The sequence below is a fragment of the Maniola jurtina genome, chromosome 27 (genome assembly GCF_905333055.1).
Source record: "Maniola jurtina chromosome 27, ilManJurt1.1, whole genome shotgun sequence".
Taxonomy (NCBI): domain Eukaryota; kingdom Metazoa; phylum Arthropoda; class Insecta; order Lepidoptera; family Nymphalidae; genus Maniola; species Maniola jurtina.
The window spans coordinates 1,963,988-1,984,899 of NC_060055.1; the positions used below are offsets into that span (position 1 = coordinate 1,963,988).

General features: G+C 37.7%; 2 protein-coding genes across 9 annotated transcripts in view; one reads left to right on the forward strand and one right to left on the reverse strand.

The window, feature by feature from the left end:
* Positions 1–5,275, forward strand: part of LOC123879239 (transcription factor CP2-like protein 1) — a 53,466-nt gene extending 48,191 nt beyond the window's left edge. For 2 of the 5 annotated variants that reach the window (XM_045926861.1, XM_045926862.1), the window contains exons 15-19: positions 792–882; positions 1,728–1,843; positions 2,651–2,725; positions 3,326–3,458; positions 3,951–5,273. In XM_045926861.1, coding sequence (XP_045782817.1) covers positions 792–882; positions 1,728–1,843; positions 2,651–2,725; positions 3,326–3,458; positions 3,951–4,097 — 562 coding nt within the window. In that variant the 3' untranslated portion in view covers positions 4,098–5,273. Of the gene's footprint in view, positions 1–791; positions 883–1,727; positions 1,844–2,650; positions 2,726–3,325; positions 3,459–3,950 lie in introns of all 5 variants that reach the window. The other 3 variants (XM_045926863.1, XM_045926864.1, XM_045926867.1) reach the window with 2 other exon arrangements.
* Positions 1–20,912, reverse strand: part of LOC123879253 (LIM and SH3 domain protein Lasp) — a 54,951-nt gene that overhangs the window by 2,096 nt on the left and 31,943 nt on the right. The window contains exons 4-9 of one of the 4 annotated variants that reach the window (XM_045926895.1): positions 19,909–20,044; positions 18,121–18,471; positions 15,951–16,084; positions 14,916–14,963; positions 13,988–14,126; positions 13,566–13,593 (exon numbers count right to left, since the gene is read on the reverse strand). In XM_045926895.1, coding sequence (XP_045782851.1) covers positions 13,989–14,126; positions 14,916–14,963; positions 15,951–16,084; positions 18,121–18,471; positions 19,909–20,044 — 807 coding nt within the window. In that variant the 3' untranslated portion in view covers positions 13,566–13,593; position 13,988. Of the gene's footprint in view, positions 1–12,975; positions 14,127–14,915; positions 14,964–15,950; positions 16,085–18,120; positions 18,472–19,908; positions 20,045–20,912 lie in introns of those variants that run through there. The other 3 variants (XM_045926896.1, XM_045926897.1, XM_045926894.1) reach the window with 3 other exon arrangements.

Below are 20,912 nucleotides of genomic sequence, written 5' to 3' on the forward strand. Positions count from 1 at the left end.
GTAAGTTGCTTATAATATTATTATTTTAGGGGTTGAATTTTTAAAAAAGGTCTTGTAATTTAAACTTATCCATACATATTATAAAAATTAATATTTGTTTGTTAATTTAAAAACCATGTTATTAATGTTGTTTGAGAAAAAAAACATAACTTTTTTCCAACTTTTGTGTGAAATCTGACAATCCGCGTTAGGCTGTATTGGCTTAGTGGACTTCGCCCTAAATTCTTCCCAATCTGAGAGGAGGCCTCCAGGGCAATGAACACACAATTTTTGAAAGATAATTTATATTTATTCTTATTGCTCGTTCACACAGGCTTCGCAAGCGTAGACGTAGCGCGTACCATTGCGTTGTAATGTATGAAACATGGCACACCGCTTGCGTGAAGCGTGGACGTATGCGTAACCCGGTGTGTTGGGGTTTACGCGCGTCACTACGCACGTGTCACGTGTACGCAATTGGTGTGAATCAGCCTTAATTGAACGACAACTTACCGAATCGAGTGTTCTGCATCTCCCAGCTAGGCTCCTGGGTAAACAATGAGTTATGAAGGTGACTATTGAGTTATCTTCATAACTCACTATGAAGATGACTATCAAGTCATCTTCACAACTCACTATGAAACTTCGGCGGGGAGAGGCAATGCACGCACAACAGACGGAAACGTTTAAGTGCGGAAATCAGCCCAGAGAGAAGAAAGAAAGAAAGAAGAACTCACTATGAAGATGACTATTAAGTAATGTTCAACATTGTTCAGATGAGTGTAAATTTGAAGAAGTTATTTTATTCACAGTGGCGGTGATGTGAAGGTGAACAGTCCACCCTGTCACTCCCCGGGAGCTATTCTGCCAGACCTGCCACAAGCCGCTGAAGATCCTGATAAGGTGAATTCATTTATCCATACTAATATTATAAATGCGAAAGTGTGTCTGTCTGTCTGTCTGTCTGCTACGTTTTCACGGCCCAACAGTTTAACCGATTCTGACGAAATTTGGTACAGGGTTAGCTTATATCCCGGTGACGGATATAGGCTACTTTTTATCCCTGAAGCAAAGAGTTCCCAAGGAATTCCTAAAAACCCATCCGCTTAACTGATTTGTATTAAATATTGTACCGAGGTAGCTTGCGTCCCTGTAATTGACATAGGCAACATTTTATCCCGGAAATCAAACAATTCCCAAGGGATCTTTAAATATCCATACTTTTTTTATAATATAAAGTGTGTCTGTCTGTCTGTCTGCTACGTTTTCACGGCCCGACCGCTGAACCGATTTTAATGTTTGGTACAGACTTGGGATACATCCCTGGGAAGGACAAAGGCTACTTTTTATCCCGAAAAATCAAAGAGTTCTACTGGATTTAGAAAACCGTAATCCACGCGGGCGAAGCCGCGGGCATCCTCTAGTAATACAGTATTAAAACATACCAAGCGACAAAAACATATTTTTTACTATATTTCAGCATTTATTAAGGGAAGTAGTCAGGTTTTAGTATTGAACTAAATGGCTGAAGCCGAAGGTTCAAATGGACAGTTGTTTTTTTTTAATAAGAATATTAGCCATGCTAATCATGACTAATACTCTCCTTTCCCCTCCAATTAAGCGTGAAGCTTGTGCTGGGTACGACAATAGTGCAACGGGTGGGGTTTGAACCGCCGACCTTTCGGAATTCAGTGCGCTCCTCAACCGTTGAGCTATCGAGGCTCAAATATGTATTACTTTTTGTACAGAACTGTGGTCTGTCAAAGGACGCCACGGCCCAGGAGACTCAGACATGGCTGACCCGACACCGCTTCACACAACACGTGTCAACATTCACCAACTTCTCTGGCGCAGATTTGCTGAGGTAAACATAACCTAAATATATAAAGGGAAAAATTACTGACTGACTAACTGTATTGATTGGGCAGAAATTTGGCATGCTGATAGCTTGCCAAATGCTTATGACATAGACATCGGCTAAGAAAGGATTTTTCAAAATTCAACCCCCAAGGGGATGAAATAGGGTTTGGAAATTTGTGTAGTCCACGCGGACGAATTCGCAAGCATGAGCTAGTATTTTATGTAAATAGAAAAGTTAATATAGATAATTGTGCCTATAGAAATAGTTACCCGGACCATAATAACGTCATTCATCAAAATCGGCCCAGTAATTTAGGAGCTACAGTGGAACACACAATCTGATACAACCATACGTACATACATAGTCTGGTAAAACCCTTTTGGCTTTGCTGGAGTCGGGTAAAAAGGAACTCGTATAGAATTATGAAAGGCAGGTAGGTCTCATAGCACAAGTAAAGGAAAAAATCCGAAAACCCTGAATTTGTGGTTAACGCCAAAATTCATTTAGTAAATCACATATAGATGGCGCAGTCAGTCATTAACTTGCAGTGTTCTACATAAAAGCATTAGGTATACCTCGTACGATGGTACGGAACCCTTCATGTGCGAATCCGACTCGCACTTGACCGGTTTTTTAATCTTTAAAGGTCGCCTGGTAGAGATTGCTCCAAGCAATAAGGCCGCCTTTGCACACAATTGTTTTTTCTGTTTTCTTCTTTCTGTGTTGTGTTCCTTTACAACTTACAAGTGTTGTTGTGTGCAATAACGTATTCTATCTATCTACCTTTTAATACAATTTGTTTGTCAATAGATTATCGCGAGATGACATCATACAGATATGCGGTCTGGCTGACGGAATTCGCCTATTCAACGCTCTGCATGCCAAGTAAGTCACAAAATTATATTAAAAAAAAAATACGTGTGGCACTCGGAGACTGCCGCGGTAAAGTTATTGCATAGCATTCTTTATCAACTTATGCAATAGAATCAGTTATGAGCAGTTAGCAGCTAGTCTACACGCACACGTCTAGTCGCACGCACACAAACACCGTGCCGAAGTCTGCCGAACTGAAACGACGTTACACGATGCACGGCTTTCAACGCCGCACCACTGTGCCGGTAGGAGTGGGGGTTGTTAGGTTTATTTTCGTTCGGAATTTCTTGATTCGGTCTCCGCGCTCAGAGCCCGCGATAAAAGCTATGCAATAGCTTGAAAGTATATTAAGCTTAATCCATGCGGATTTAAGTTTTTCGAAAATCTCATGGTAACTCTTGGATTTTCTGGTAAAATTATCCTATGATAAACCAATTTTCAAAGGTGAGAACTTCACTTGACCAGTGTGGTCTTCTCCACATCCTTCCTTGCTCAGCCGTGCTCAGTGGTGTGCCGGCGTTGGGTTGATGATATTATGTTAAGATATTTTGCACAATACTTGTTTTTGCAAGGATCTATATACTAAAAGAAGTATAAACTTTGTTGCGACAGACGCATCGAGCCACGTCTGACGGTGTATGTCTGTCCTGCGGGCTGCAACGTGTACAGCGCGCTTTATTTGCACGCTTGCCGCGCTGCTGAACTTTTACACAAGCTGAGGACTCTTCTACCACCCACTGCTAAGGTAGGTTGTACAAAATAAGTAGAAGTTAGAGCATAAATGACGAGCGCAGTGAGCGCTTATCTTTTTCTTGATTTATATATGAACACTAAATGATGCTCGCGACTACGTCTGCGTGGGTTTAGGATTTTTTTTAATCCTGTAGAAACTTTGATTTTCCGGGATAAAAAGTAGCCTAAGTGTTAATCCAGAGTATAATCTATCTCCATTCTAAATTTCAGCCAAATCCGTCTAGTAGTTTTTGCGTGAAATTGTAACAAACATACACACACACTTTCGCCTTTATAATATTAGTGTGATAACCAAATAAGAGCATAAATAACTAGCGTAGTGAGCGCCAATTTTTAAAGCAGTTTAATTTTTTAATGAAATAAGTTCACTTGTGGCTATATATTTTTTTAAAGCAAAAGACCGATTGTAGGCCGATCTAGTTACTTCCATATTTATATGAAAGAAAGTTTGTTTCACAAAGTTTTAAGTAACGATTTGTTCCAGGAATGCGAAACTGTACTGGTATCCGGACCGAACGGCGCGCCGGTACGCTTAACCGACGAGTTGGTACGACACTTACCAGATAACTCTACGTACCGGTTGGAGAAGCTTGAGGAAGATACGCTACTTCTGAGCCCCACTGGGAACTGACACGAGCCTCAATGTGATGTTACTGAGAAATTTACTCGGACGTGAAAAGATGATATGGTTAACTTCGTTAACCCTGTTAACTTTGATTAAACAGCTCATTAAGTGACAGGGCAACGTTGAGCGTATAAAGAATGTAAAGAAAACGCATATTTAACAGCATTAACCATGATTAAGCCTGTTGACCTTGGTTTTGCAGCTCACCAAGCAACAGGGGAATATTGAGCTTATAAGAAGAAGTTGGTCAAATGTAAGGAAAACTCAAACACCACCGTAGTTAACCATGGTTAACCGCCATTAATTAGTCCTCTGAAGGGACGTGGCCTATAGACAATGTAAAATGTAGTATGATTAACGTGATTATCATGGTTAACCAGGTAATGATAATGTAAATGTAAGAAAATTGTATGGTTAACTTTGTACCATACAATATTAACCTGATTAAAATTAGGTTAACCATAAATCCCGGCACGCTTAACCGATGAGCTGTACATTTACCGCACAACTTTACGCACAGCTTAAAGAAGCTTGAACAAGATACTTTATTTCTGAGTCCCACTGGAAACTGACACGAGTCACAATGTGATTCTACTGAGAAATAGGTCCGTGTAGGACGTGACATACGGTTAACTTCGGTAAATACGGTTAACCTCGTTAAATTTGTTCAAACAGTTCTCTAACGTTGAGAAATATATGATGAAAAAGATGTAGATAGACTATAGAAAATGTAAGAAAATGGGTATTTAACAACGTTAATTAAGCTGGAAGCGACGGGCCTGCCCGCGAAATTCAAATTTAATTTGGTTTTTCGCAATTTGTAAACTATTACGACAACGCAGGCTTATGGCATTTTAATTGCGACAATGGCAGTATCATCCTCACAGGTTTATATAAAAATCTTTACTTGAAAAGGTCCAGTTTAAGAAGCTCTAGTATCAACTAATTTCTGAGAATAGTTGAATTTCAATTTCGCGGGCAGGCCCGTCTCATGCCCCATGGAGGGGAAAGGGGAATATTAGTCATAAAGCAAAACTTTGCTAATATTCTTTATAAAAAAAATACATTGTGAACTTTAAAAAAAAATACATCTTTTTTTTTAATCGCATTTTTGTGGTATCTATCACCTACCACCACTTCGTCTGTGTTGGTGTTAGCTGGCGGGCGTGCTCTGCCTTTTTGGAGTGTTTTTTTTTTGTTAAAACTGACTGGAAAGCGCTCTAAGGGGTTGCCGTGCGTGTGTCGGCGAGCGCCGGCACAGACGGGGTCCATACTTGTATAGTTTAACTAACTTGTTACAAATAACTACAAACTTGACATTGGCTAATCTTTGTAAAGCCAGACGAGAGAGAAAAAAAAAAGCCTCAATAGGTTCAAGAGCGGACTGAAATCCGAAAGGTCGGCGGTTCAAACCCCAACCAACCGTTGCACTATTGTCGTCGTACTCACTCCTGGCACAAGCTTTACGCTTAGTTGGAGGGGAAAGTGGAATGTTAGTCATGGTTAAAATAGCTAATATTCTTTTTTTTTAAATGGAGTGTGTAATAATTAAATCTATCGTTAATTACTATAATACACTAAAACTGCGTGGTTCTAACTAACATTCATCTCATCATCATCAAACTAAATTAAGGTTAATATCAACTTTTAGTTAAATAAAACTAGGTTGATATTAGGGTTACAAATATTAGGTTTTTTTTAGTTTAGTAAATAATAAGAATATAATGTTAAGGTCCTATAAAAATATATTTAATATAATTAATGTGATTTTAATTTTATAATGCACGAGAAAATTCAGCTATATTATAGTAGTTAAAAAAATTAAGGACCTATTAAATGTAGGGACCAAATCAACCTTAGTACATATTGCCTTAAATCTGTTGTACATAAAAGCTAAACTAAAATTTATCATTAAAAAAAACTATTATAAAAACGAAAAATAGTATAAAACTCATCGAATTACAACTTAACTAAAATTAGCAGTACTATAATAAAAACGAAATAGTATAAAATGCATTGAATTGGAGACCTTTTTTAAGCCGGTTAAAAATTGGTTGTCTGTAAAGTCGGTTTACTGACGATAGTTGAACGTGACAACAAAGGCCGATTGTGCTTCTTTGTCGCTCGTTCCGCGCTCTCGCTTGCACTTCAAGCCTTACATGGAACGCCTCAGAGCCAGGTAACGCCGCATGAGTCATGTTTTTTTGTGCGTGCAGCCGGCTCTATCGAATTATAAGACGTTGTCACCTCAAAAACCAGTGCCTTATAAAAATCGCTTGTGTGTCCAGATTATGTAACATGTTATAATACTTTTGTTATAACTCAATGACATTGCTATATAACATGTAAGATCATTGTATATAACAAGTGATCCAGTCACTACAAAATGGTTAATTTTCGGTAGGTACCGTCTTATGTTATATAATTTGGATTCACCTTATGTTATATTTAATGTATTATTGAAAATGAAATTAGTTAAACTATGTTGCAATATCGTTTAGTGCAATCTTATTGTAATTTCTATTTTTAAGATATTCTTAGGCAGCTATTATACTCAGTTATGTTTTCGTTGTGTTTATAATAACATACATATTATATTATAGATACAGAATTAGTGAAATTGTTATTTAGATTTAGGCAATTTTGATGTAAACACCGTACAACCATAAATGGCTGATCAAACTGAAATATCAAATTTAACATTAAGCGTTTAACGCTTGTTCAAGTTTTGTTAAACACGTGTTTAGTGTAGGATAAAAGGGTTTAACGTCTGTTTATACTGCGCCTAAAGTTTTTGTGTAACTATATTGTATGACAATATAGGCAATCGGAGGCGATCGGAGTCATATATTTGATATGAAGTCGTGCACATTAGTCTGTCATAAAGTTCTGGTGTAGCGATGGGCGATTCAATTGAATAGCAATCGAAATATTCGATTGTTACTATTCGATAACAATCGGACAGCAATCGATTGTTTTCGATTATTTAATTGTTACACAGCACGCCGCGCCGGTCGATAACGAATGCACAATTGATTTAGATTTTCGATTTATATGTTCCAGACCGTGCGTTTCGCATTAAAAAGTTACCAATCGATTTTAGATTGTTTTATGTGAAGTGACAATCGATTGTTCGATTTATTCGATTTTTTTTTTTTTTCACAATCGCCCATCGCTATTCTGATGTTCCGAGCGCGCTCTGAATGGTCGATCGTCACGCCAATTGATTTTGCAGCAAACATCTAATGTTTTGGACCTTATATTATGTTACAACTTATAACAAAAGTTTGGATTTATCTTTAGATGTGTGCTATTGCCTTTAATAAAGCTTGGGCAGACAATGCGCGATAGAAGACCACCATACTTTTAATGTCAAACTTGTATTCAAGATTCCTTTGTTGTTTCACGTAATTTTCACATTTTCTTGGGAATTCTTAAAAATGTCGGGAAAATACTTAGGCTGAAATCTATACAGCATACTTTGACTCAGCGTAAGTTTTAAAACGAGACAGAATTATGTCAGCGATGTATCGCTGTCTCGTTTTAACAGTGGCAAAGTCAGGCCATGGTACAAGTGTAGATGTACGAGTATGAATGAGGATTTGTGTAAAAGAATTTCATGAATCCCTATTAGGAGCTCTAGAGTGTGTCAATGGGGATTTGTGGAAGAAATGAATTAATAATAATTAATTATCACCACTATATCATACAAATTTAACAATTCCAACCATCAAAAAGAGTACAAATTGTACCTACTTTGAATAAATGATTTTGACTTTGAAAAGTTCACAAATCCTCATTGACGGGGATTGTCATGAATTGGTTAAAATGATTGAATAACCCAAAAAATTGTATGTCCCGGCCTTAAATGTACCAAAACCAAGGTGCCTTAGACGTGCCTGAGATTGTCTAGCGCTCGTTGCAATATTGGAGTATTAAGATTTTAAGACTATTTTGTAAGATTTTTAATTAATTAATTTTTAATCATATTGCAATTATTGTAATGTCGCATGAATTGCTTAGTTGTATTACATGGTAGTCAAATAAACGTATCAAAGTTATTCATTTGAAGTTTTATTTTTATAATAATACCCTCAATAAAGGTTTTTTGAAGACCTCTCGGCGCAGTGGTCTTATTAATGGGAGGTCCCGGGTTCGATTCCCGGCAGGGTTTGAAATTTTATAATTTCTAAATTACTGGTCTTGTTTTAATGGGAGGCTTCGGCCGTGGCTAATTACCACACTACCGGCAGAGCCGTGCCGCCAAGCTATTTAGCATTCAAGTATGATGTGTACAAACCAAAGGAGTAAGGGTTTAATGAAAACTGCCATACCTCTTCCAGGTTAGCCCACTTCTATCTTAGGCTGAGATCTATAGAACGCACTTTGACTTTGCTCAGACTTAAGACACTGTTAAAACGGGACAACGTTATACCGCTGGCATAAATCTGTCTCGTTTTAACTGAAACTTAAGTCAAAGTGCGCCCTATAGTTTTGCATCATCACTAATTACCACCAGGTGAGATTGCAATCAAGGGCTAACTTGTACGAGTATGTGAATAAAAAATTACCGTTTCACTGAGATGACTCCTGATGTAAGGTGCGGGTTGCGGAAGAGACAGTTGACAAAAAAATCAAGGAATTCAACCTCACAGTCACCTTCCCGCAGCCCGCAACTTACCCTACGAGCCTTCTCTGTCAAGTGACGTCTATAATAATAACGGCCTGCGCAGACTGGGTATTATCTGCAGAGGTCAAAAAATGATCACCAGAACTAGGTACATCACATAACGCACACGATGGACTGATACGGCAAAAACCGGAGAAAAAGACTACCTTAGACGACGGATTTTTGTCTTCCGCGCAGATTTTCGTCCGTCGTCTTCGCAGGCCCTAAATAATAATTATAACTAAAAAAAATGGAAACACTAAATCTTAATCTTACAGAGAATAAGGGTATCTTTCCTAAAAAATTACTCGACCAATTTTATCACTCTACTAGTATCTATGTTTGTTACTCTTTCACGCAAAAACTGCTAAACGTGTTTCGCTTAATTTGAAATGGTGATAGATAATATCCTGGATTAGCACATAGGCTAGTTTTTATCCCGAAAAATCATAGTTTCCACGGGATTTTGAAAACCCTAAATATACGCGGACGAAGTCGCGGCCATCAGCTAGCAACAAATATTAATAATTTTAAAATGACCACCATGAAAATTAAAGTTTACTTCTTTAATAGGTACTAGCTGATACCCGCGACTTCGTTCGCGTGGATGTAGGTTTTTTAAAATTCCCGTGGGAACTCTTTGATTTTCTGGGATAAAAAGTAGCCTATGTGCTAATCCAGGGTATAATCTATCTCCATTCTAAATTTCAGCCCAATCCGTCCAGTAGTTTTTGCGTGAAGGAGTAACAAACATACACACACACACACACATACACATACACATACAAACTTTCTCCTTTATAATATTTGTGTGACTTTTTGCGCATTGAATAATAGGTACCTACCTATAATGATAATTTCTGTCAACTTTTAGTTTTATTAACTACTTTTTGCGCATTGAATAATAGGTACTTATAATGATAAACTTTTCTGTCAAATTTTTGCGCGCGTTATACATACCTACTCCATTTATGTGTTTTCATACTATAGTTTCATACGAGTAGAAACATCCGGTAGGGATTGATTAATTAATTAAGGTCAATGCTCTTACCAAGGGGATTCAGGTCGTCATTACAATGAAACAATTTGATATTGCTTAAATTTTATTAAATATTACAAGGCACTGTAACATCGGATCGGCTTATAATACTGTTCCCATACATAAGTCGTGTAAATTGTGTTTATTTGTATCAAAAAGAGCGAGAAAAATCATATTTAATTTTGGGCGCAGCCCAGATATTTAAGGGGCAAGTGACGGGTCTGCCCGCGAAATTCAAATTTTACTTGGTTTTTTTGCAATTTGTAAACTAATACGACATCGTAGGCTTATGGTATTTTAATTACGACAGTGGCAGTATCATCCTCACAGGTTTATATAAAATCTTTACTTGAAAGGGTCCAGTTTAAGAAGTTAGTTCTAGTATCGACTAGTTTGTGAGTTATAGTCGTTACTAGAACTAATTTCTTAAACTGGACCCTTTCAAGTAAAGATTTTTATATAAACCTGTGAGTATGATACTGACATTGGAGTATTAGAATGCCATAAGCCTACGATGTCGTATTAGTTTACAAATTGCGAAAAACCAAATTAAATTTGAATTTCGCGGGCAAACCCGCTTAGTGCACCTTAAAGATTAAATAAAAATATACAAAACAACCACAGACTAAACAAAAAATATAGACGGCATTATTGCGAAGATAGTTATAAAAGTATTCAAAGTTATAAAAGTTAGGATTCGATCATGTAACTACCGCCTGTCTTTTTCATTTAGTCTGAGAAATAAATACCACATTCATAAGAATAATTTCAAAAAAAGCCAGTTTTGAAAAAAATTACATAAGTCATAAAAAAATTGAATAATATTATTTTATGTAATAATCATAAGGAAGGAACATTATGGTTTTTTTTTTTTTCAAAAATCTCGCTCTTATATCAATTATATTATTAAGCCTTAAAATTGTGATGTGGTTAATGCTTAAAATAATAACAATGTATCGACTAAGACCTAAATAAAACTGCCCTATATGAACTAATGTATCCAATATAAAAACTGAGATTTTAACTTTCTAGACATTGCTTGAAGGGCAGTGTTATCCCAAGTAAAATAAAATAAATAAAATGAAATGACTAACCTAAAAAAAAATGCAGTAGAGTAACAACAGAATGCCAAGCCCCTGGAAAATGGGGCCCTTAATTTTTTTGTTCTTCTGTTATTACTATCATTTACTAAAAGGCCCCTTATTGAAAGGGTGTTAGAAAGGAACTCGGGCTTTTTCGTGTTTTTGCTGAGGGGCCTTAAGTAGGTGAGGCCCCATTGACTCGAGGGCCCTCGAATATAATCAGAACTGTCATTCTATTGTCACACTACTGCCTAAATGTGCTATAACACTTGCAACTAACAATAAAATAAGCAGATTTAATATGTTTAAAAAAACAATAAGAACTAATTGGCAAATCTTATCTTATGTAATATGGAAATAACAATTTCTATGCCGATATAAAATATAAAAGAAGAATTTGAACAATTTTGGACAAAATCATAATTTATTTTATTTTAATCATAACAAATAAGATAGAAACTTCTTTTATATTATACATCAACAATAAATTGCTTTAAAAAAACAACGGAATGTGTTAAATGGAAATTAAAATAATGTGCCCAAATCAAAATGCTTATTATGCTTACAAATTTCGTAGATTTTTTTTTACTTTTTTTTTTCGTAAAATGTTTCTCTAGAAAAATATACATAATATAAAAATATGGTATAACACCATAAACGTTTTTATTACATCTAGATTTTATATTTATTTACAAAACGTTTAGGGCTAATTCGCACGAGAGCTTTTTTAACGTCCGTTAAAAAGCGTTCAAGATAGAACAAATGCATTCCCAAGTATCTGTTCACACGTCAACGCTTTTTTAACGCGCACTTTATGTTGTCAGCGCAACGCCGGGTTAAAAAACGCTTTTTTAACGCTCGTGCGAATTAGGGCTTAAAATATTGCGACCGGTTTAAAGTGTGACCAGGTACAAAAATTATAAATTACCATACAACGTCGAGCATACATAAATATTGTGAAAAATGTGTAATTTAAAAGTATTACTTTATTATTTGCTTACAATGTTTAGTTAAAAAAAGCCAAAAGTAGCCAATAAAACATTTAAAATTGTGAAAAATAAATAAAAAAATGTATAGCTCAAAAACTTTTTTTCAACATTTTCTAGCCAATTAAAACATTTTAGCTGAAAAACTTTTTTTAATGTTTTCATATTATGTTTAATGTTGCTATCATCAAAAATAATATTTTTAAGAATGTAGAAGAAAATGGAATGACCGAAAAAATGCTTTTAGTATATTTTATTTTGGTTCATTTAAAATACTATAATAATAGTAATTGTATTCTAAAACAATGCTGTATAATAATAAAATACAGTATATTAAATTATATAAACTAGGCGTCACAAAAAATATTTTCGCTTTCGTTAGACAAGTTGTTTCTTAGCGGAATATTATTTTAACTTATTTTTCTTTATACAGTACGAATTATATAGATTCTAAAGATATACAGTTTTGTGTCGGTTGAAGATTTTTTTCGGTAAATATCAGGTTTTTTTGGTACCAGATAGGTAGGTACCGTGAATGAAAAGTATGTTAGTTTTTCAAAATTGTGTATTAAAAATAAAAGAGTTAAAAAGAGGGGGGGGGGGGGGGGGGATATATTTAATCAAATTTTGATTTGGGGTTGAATTTTAATACAAATGGTGATGTAGCATGCGATACTTTCTTTTTATTACATAATTTACTCATACATTAAATGTATTCTTGAACATTATGCGATATTAGTAATAACGTGAGCGAAGCGAGAGCTAAATATTTTTATATTTTGGATACTGAATTTTAGTGTGATTTGAGGTAAAGAGATAGGTCAAAAATCTAGTGCTATTCTTTTCCACAGAGAGCACTATGAAAGGGATAGAAAAACATTCGTTGCGCGTATATTAGTACCCTTCTTGTTAAAGTTTTTATTTAGTTAGCGACAAGCTGGTATTGCTATACTCCATCCGCAGAAAGAAGTTATTGATGATGATATGAGATTTTCGTCTCTGTCATAAGTCATACAAATGACAGAGACAAAAAAATTGGTTGTCTGTAAAGTCGGTTTACTGACGATAGTTCAACGTGACAACAAAGGCCGATTGTGCTTCTTTGTTGCTCGTTCCGCGCTCTCGCTTGCACTTCAAGCCTTACATGGAACGCCTCAGAGCGAGGTAACGCCGCATGAGTCATGTTTTTTCGTGCGTGCAGCCGGCTCTATCGAATTATAAGACGTTGTCACGTCGAAATCTCAGTCAAAAACCATTTTTAATCCTCCTGTCTGTCTCTATAATTTGCATGGGATTAGTAACGGAGTATATAGCTATACAGTACAGTGTCATCGGACCCCTCCCCCCACCCACTCCCTTGCTACATGTATAAAGTATGTCGGTTGAGTGTGTGTGGGGCCTCAGTGGCGGTCGGGCGCGCGCTCCACGTACTTGGCGGGCAGCATGCCATTGCGGCAGGTCTCAAACTGGTAAGCGCCCACAGATTTTATCTATCATTTGTATGCGATTAGGTACGTGAGAGAGACCGCTCTACTAATTTCTTTCCACGAATAAAATATATAGTAGAATGTTCTCTCATCTGCCTCCCCCCCTCCCTTCCCTCGGCTGCATGTACAGTCAGCAACAAAGCTAGATTCTTCCATAGTCGCTTGTACTGGGGCGCAAACCTAGCTTTGTTGCTGACTGTACCGCCAGTCGAGTGTGGGCATGCGGCGTTGTGCGGAGCCTCAGTGGCGGTCGGGCGCACTCCACGTCATCTAGCCCTAGTAAATCTACATCACGTTTGTTATTCGTTGGTGACTCAAAATGCCCACAGAATTTTCTATCTATCTATTTTTTATGGGTTTACGTAACAGAGGTAGCGCCAGTACCGTGCACAGGATTTGGAGACAGGGTAGGCAGTCAAAAAGTAGGAACTTACTGTGTGGCAACTCATATTGAAAATCAGCATTGAGCTATTACACCTAGGGTAAGCAGTGCTTTTATGCTTCTATGATCTGCACGCCACAGAGCTATAGTAACTTCTCTCCGCGTATAGAGTATATTGGCATTTTCTGTCATTGGACCCCCACCCCCTTGCTACATGTATGATGTATGTCGGTTGAGTGTGTGTAGGGAGCCTCAGTGGCGGTCGGGCGCGCGCTCCACGTAGTTGGCGGGCAGCATGCCGGTGCGGCCGGTGCGCAGCACCTGCCCCGTCATCCAGCCCTCGTCGATCGACGTCACGTTCGAGATGTAGTCGCCCTCGCGGAACGACACCTGCCGGACAAACCACACTTGTTATCAACCAAGTACTTATTTAAACATAGTTTCCTATTAAGGTGGAAGAGACGGGTCTGCCCGCGAAATTCAAAATTAATTTGGTTTTTCCCATTTTGTAAACGAATACAACGGAGTAGGCTCCTGGCGTTCTAATTCCGACAATGGCAGTATCATTTTCACAGGATTACATAAAAATCTTTACTTGAAAGTGTTTAGTTTAAGAAATTAGTCAAAATAATAAGTTTGACATGAGTTACTCACAAATTAGTTGATACTATATAACTAATTTTTTAAACTGGACCCTTACAAGTAAAGATATTTATATAAACCTGTGGAACTGATACTGCCATTGTCGGAATTAGAATGCCATAAGCTTACTTTGTCGTATTAGTTTACAAATTGCGAAAAACCAAATTAAATTTGAATTTCGCGGGCAGACACGTCTCATGCCCTTTAATTACTCCCTAACTTCATGGGCGGATCTTTATAAAAGCTTTGCAGGATCCTCAGCCCTCGTTTGATAAAATGGACAATATTGTGAATTAAAAAGAATTGCCTTTTTTGGTTGTATTTTCTCGTTACTACCAAACAATACCAACCAAACTGGTGCAAAGGTGATATGTCGGTACGTACGAGTGCAATGAAACGACCGTATGGCTTCGAAGCTAGTTTATTACTGACTACTGTGATCCGAGTGCAATTGGACATACATCAAAAGGACATAGCTATAAGGGCATATTTGAAATAGAAATACTAATTGAAGAAATAAATATATAAAGAACCCACCTCGTCACTATCGTTCGCTTCGTAATCGTACATCGCGATGTACACCCTCTGAAAATACACAAAAAAAAAACATGAAGCAATCACACTATCACATACTAATATTATAAAGGCGAAAGTTTGTGTGTATGTGTGTGTGTGTGTCTGTCTGTGTGTGTGTGTGTGTGCGTGTGTGTGTGTGTGTTTGTTACTCCTTCACGCAAAAACTACTTGACGGATTTGACTGAAATTTGGAATGGAGATAGATAATATCCTGGATTAGCACATAGGCTACTTTTTATCCCGGAAAATTAAAGAGTTCCCACGGGATTTCGAAAAACCTAAATCCACGCGGGCGAAGTCGCGGGCATCGACTAGTGATGCCCGCGACTAGGAAAGAATCATATATTTGTGATAGTATTTTTATGTACACCTCAAGAAAATTTCTAATTTATTTTTTAAATACATATCAAAAATTGCGGAACTGGCAAGATTTTTGGATTTCGCAATTTTTGGTATGTATTTGAAAATTATTTAGGAGAGAATTTTATTTTTGATATCACTCTTTCCACCCATTCACGTATTTACATAGTGGTAGGATATTTTGGCATATACAGTGGGCTCTCAAATCCTTCAGACTGAAAAATTCTTATAACTCATCTTATAAGATGATCTCTATAGAGAGAGGAGCCAGCGCGTGCCAGACCTTCGTTACGAGTATTTTATGAAAGCTGAAAGTTTCTCCGCGTATTGTCCACAACACAGGGAGAAACGATCAGCGACTATGAAGTTTGAATCATGGTGGCTTTGGGAGATAACAGGTAATAAAAATGTGAAAAATCATACGTCAAAGACTAATTTATTTATGTTTTTTTACGAAATAGTATTACAAATCACTTCATACATTGTCCGACACTAACTGTTGTGGTAACCCCTGCCAGACGCCCTAAAGTTTAAGTTTATGGGTGTCTGGCAGGGGGTTGCCACAATACTTGTTTTTGACACAGTTTTTTAATAATGAACCAATTTCCGAGCAAATGGAAGAAAACAAAATATTACCTGTTTGACCTGGCTATGCTGGTTCTGGTGGTGATGGTTGTGCGGCGCGGGCGGCTCGTTGGCCAGAGGATCCAGGTCAGTCACACGGCCGATATGCCGGCTGCTTTGCTGTTGCTGCTGAGTGTGATGAGCCCCTGCAATCATTCCCTCAATTTTGACTATTTTTAGATCTCCTTACATCTAAAGATTTTTTTACCTCTAAGTTCTGAAGTTTCAGATGACCTGAAGAAGGTGGCGGGGAGCGGGTGGATGAGGAAGGCGGAGGACCATGTTTGGTGGCGCGCTCTTGGAAAGGCCCTTGTCCAGCAGTGGACGCTTACAGGCTGATGGAATGGACCTCAAAAGTTCGAGCCTCGATAGCTCAGCGTTGAGGAGCGGACTGAATTCCGAAAGGTCGGCGGTTCAAACCCCACCCGTTGCACTATTGTCGTACCCACTCCTGGCACCAGCTTTACGCTTAATTGGAGGGGAAAGGAGAGTACTAGTCATGATTAGCATGGCTAATATTTAAAAAAAAAAAAAGGAAAAACGGAACCCTTATAGCAGCGGTCGGCAACAGGCGGCCCATCGAATCTTGGACCGCTGAATATTTTTAATACCTATTTATGAACAAAATGCATTAAAAAGTTTAACTTTTACACTTATTGTATGATAATATGCACTTTGCTGCTCCTCACGTGAACCAAACAATAATAAACTGACTGACTGACCGTCGGTGTAATTTTTCGCATTTTTATCTGGACCTCGACAAAAAATTTCAACAGTATTCGGACCCCATATAAAATTATTTGCTGACTCTTGCCTTATAGGATCACTTTGTTGTCTGTCTGTCTGCCGTGTCTGTCAAGAAAACCTATAGGGTACTTCCCGTTGACCTAGAATCATGAAATTTGACAGGTAGGTAGTTCTTATAGTACAAGTAAAGGAAAAATTCCGAAAACAGTTTTGTGGTTACATCACAAAAAAAATGTGTTCATACTTCATAAACAAATAATTAGTATTTTCAAAATAAGATAAATATACCAAGTGGCGAATCATATGAAATAATTAAATCTTATAATAAAAATATAACTAAACAGAAAGAAATATGCTGGTATTTTAATAGTAAAGTATGTCAAAATGGTTGAATATGATGCAAAAGATGTCAACCACCACCATGCACACAAACGCAAGTTTTGGTGAATCAAAAAGCATGTCCCATTAGCATTTAAGAAAATAATATAGTTTAATTAAATACCTTACCTCATAAATCTGCTGCAACCATCCATTCTATCAAGCAAAGAGTATGTAATCACTTTTTAGATTTATGTCACTGTTTAGTTCGTCGTTCGTCATGGCTAATTCTAACATGCAGCTAGTAAAAAGTATAATGCGTATACAAGTATAAATTAAAAATTTATAACACCCCCGACAAGTGAAGGTTACAGTAACTAGAAAAGAGCTGATAACTTTCAAACGGCTGAACCGATTTTCTTGGATTATAGCTAAGAACACTTTCGATCAAGCCACCTTTCAAACAAAAAAAAAACTAAATTAAAATCGGTTCATTCGTTTAGGAGCTACGATGCCACAGACAGATACACAGATACACACGTCAAACTTATAACACCCCTCTTTTTTGGTCGGGGGTTAAAAAGTATAATGCGTATAAAATGAGTTCACATGCGCCATTTTAACTTTTTGTGTCAAATATCATATCAAAAGTATGATTAAGGCCTGTCACGGACTTCGTCTGTGTTGGCGTTTGCTGGCGCTCGTGCTGTGCTTTTTTGGAGTGTTTTTTTGTTAAGAGTGGCTGGTTTTTGTGTTAGTTGGTGTTTTTTGGTGGTGGAACTGACTGGGAAGCGCTCTAAAGGGGCGCTGCGTGTATGTCGGCGGGCGCCGGCGCAGACGGAGTCCATACTTGTATAGATTCACTAACTTGAAAATAACTACAAACTTGACATTGGCTAATCAGAGTAAAGCCAGATTTAAAAAAAAAGGCCTGTCACGGTGGCGGCCGCGGTGTTGGTCTGGTGTAAGAGCCGCTGGAGCTATTGGTCTGGAGCTGGACTCTAGGGCTGCTAGGATATTTAGAATGCATGCTGTAATGTGAGTGGGTGGCGATATATACTTCCAGCATGCAGTTTTAGTACTAACAGAGTTATCTGGTCTATCTAGGAGCCCTAACCTCGTTTCCCATCGCTGGAGCTATTGTAGATGAGCGTGGCGGAGGCCCGCTGCGTGTTGGGCGGAGGCCTAGGCCCGTCGCTGAGCGGATCGTAGTCTTGAATCTTACCAATCTTCTGATTCCCCAAGTTTTGTGCGAATTGGGGGGTACTTTGATAATTCGCGTTCTGCGGGTAGTCCTCGTATTTCGGGTACGCATAGTAGTCTTCTTGGCGGTATTCCTGACGGTGTGTCTGTGGTACCGGGGTCTGGTAGTGGTTCTTCGGCGGCAGGTTCGGTGGAGGCATGGGCGCCAGCATCTCTGTCGCATACGTCTCGATTTGTTGATGGTAGTTGTCGTTGGTGGCTAGTTCTAGCGTAAAAGAGATTTATGGATTGGATGATGGTGTTACACACAGTATGTATTATGTAGGTTTATGTATGACCAAGATTGGTTTGGTAAAGGCATGAGTATAGGCAACGCGTGACAGCAGTGTCTTCGATAATAAAATCCGACAACTATTCTAAATTTAGATTTAAAAAGAAAAACTTAATTTTTTAGTTTTAATCGGAAACAATAACTCATTTTTCTGTATTTTTTTAAAAACTTTATACACAGGAGGCAAAAGAGAGAAAAAGAGAGTAGGCAATGGCTGTCTTATGGCTAATGGTGATCACTATAAAAAAAAACCTTTGAATAATTACATTTCCAAAACCATCAAATTATTTGTTTTTGTTATTAGCATAGTTTATTCTCAAAATGATATAATTCAATCATTTGGTCTAGTTGTGGCCAAAATGATTTATTGCCATCTCTTTCTTGGTTAGTAATTATCCTTACAGTAAATAAATCTATTGATCTCAAGTTTTTGCTAAAAATCTTTCGTAATGGATCGCGCGTCGCATCGCTTTGTATGTGTCTATGCCTTAGTAATTTAAATGTTATGCTATGAGTAAACCGTCTTGGTCATACATAAGTGATCAAATTATGATCAACATAGAATAATGATTCAGGAGAACACAATTAGTCATAATTTTCAAAATGGCGTCTGAACCACAACCAACACAATGATATTGTGCAGAATGAATGACGTTCTGGTGTCACACAACACATGAATTAACACACAAGTATGTAAAATAATGAAGTTTTTGAATATTACAAAACTCAGTCACTAAAATGTATGAAAATATGGTCATATCAGGCTTTTTGAAAAGTTTTGTTGAATGAATGAGTTTTGCATGGTTCAAAGTTTTTTGTATCCTTTCATGTGCATAAGGCACTATTATAACTTTAGCATATGTTCTGGGAATGTGCATGTGTATAAATTGTGCATGTATAACAGAAATATTATGCATGATTCGAAGTTATTAGATTTGTCTTTTAAATATCTTGTCTTCTGGAATGTGCTTGCGTGTAGGCCCAATTCTCCGTAAGCTTTTGGTGTTTCTTTATAATATTGTGCATAAAAGTGTAATTTAGCTGACCCGGAATTTTTGAAAATCCTTTCTTAGTCCGTTATGTAGAAAACGAACATGCCAAATCCCAAGTTTCTAGTCCTAGATTGATCTGTAGGTCATTTCAGTTAGTCAATTTACCCTTTTTTTTAATTATATACAGATTACATGTTTTGCTTATCATGTTCTGAAAACAATGATCATCATTTGAAGAAGTTTAGTGGGATATGCTCCGCAAAAATGTGCATGTGTTCTAGAAATAATGTGCATGTCATTCAGAGACTTACATCTGTTTGCATGATTAAAAGTTTTGCATGTGTTCTAGAAATGTCTGCATGTGTTTCGGAAAACTCACCAACAATTTCTCCATTTTCGTTGATTTGCCTCTGCTTCTCCATCTGTGCTTTCTTCTCCAAATCACCGTGGTATGCCACGTTACTTATGATTCTTGTGTTCGCCTTGATCCTCAAGGTTTCGGGGTCGTCTGCCACCTGGAATTTATAACAGTAAGAATTCAGTAAATTATTTTTGAGATTTACAACTAAATTTTTATGAAGTTCTTGCGAATCCTCACGGGCATCTACTACTGGTGCGGAATGCCAGGGCCGTCCTACCGATAAGGTCCAGCAAAACACTTTCAATTAAGGTGTCTGCCAGTACTGCGGTTTCCATTGCGCACCCGCCATTTTAGGACCTTGGGACCCCAACTTCTATCAGTGTTACGAACTATGTCCTGCCCAGGTGCTTCAGCTTCGCAACCCGCTGAGATGTCGTTTACTCTGGATCATGCTGTGTGTGATGGTCTTTATATTGTTAGTTCGACATGTGCTGAAGGAACTTTATCATCATCATCATCATTATCAACAGATAGACGTTCACTGCTGGATATAGGTCTCTTGTAATGACTTCCCCACACCACGGTCTTGCACAGCCTGAATCCAGTGTCTCCCTGCAACTAGTTTGATGTCGTCTGTCCACCTAGTGGGGGGTCATCATTCGAGCACCTTAGGAGTCCAACTTTTTGAACTATGTGCCTTGCCCATTGCGACTGTGGCGGTTGCCACACTCGCAAGCAGATGGCGCCTCTCACTGATACGAAAAGAACAATTAACAATCACTCGATACACGAACCCAAGCCGGACGCCACTCACCAATCTCTCACTAGATGGCAGCACCAATACGTTACAACTGATGCCCAAGTAAAACATGCAAATCTGAATCGCACTAACAAAGCGTTTGGGAATCTGCACTATAGAAGTTTTAAGTTACAAGCGTCGGTCAGCTGGTGCAACCGAGCACAACACCGCTCAGAGGGAATTCCCTATTGGTACGGTCGAGCACACAGACACCACTCCCATA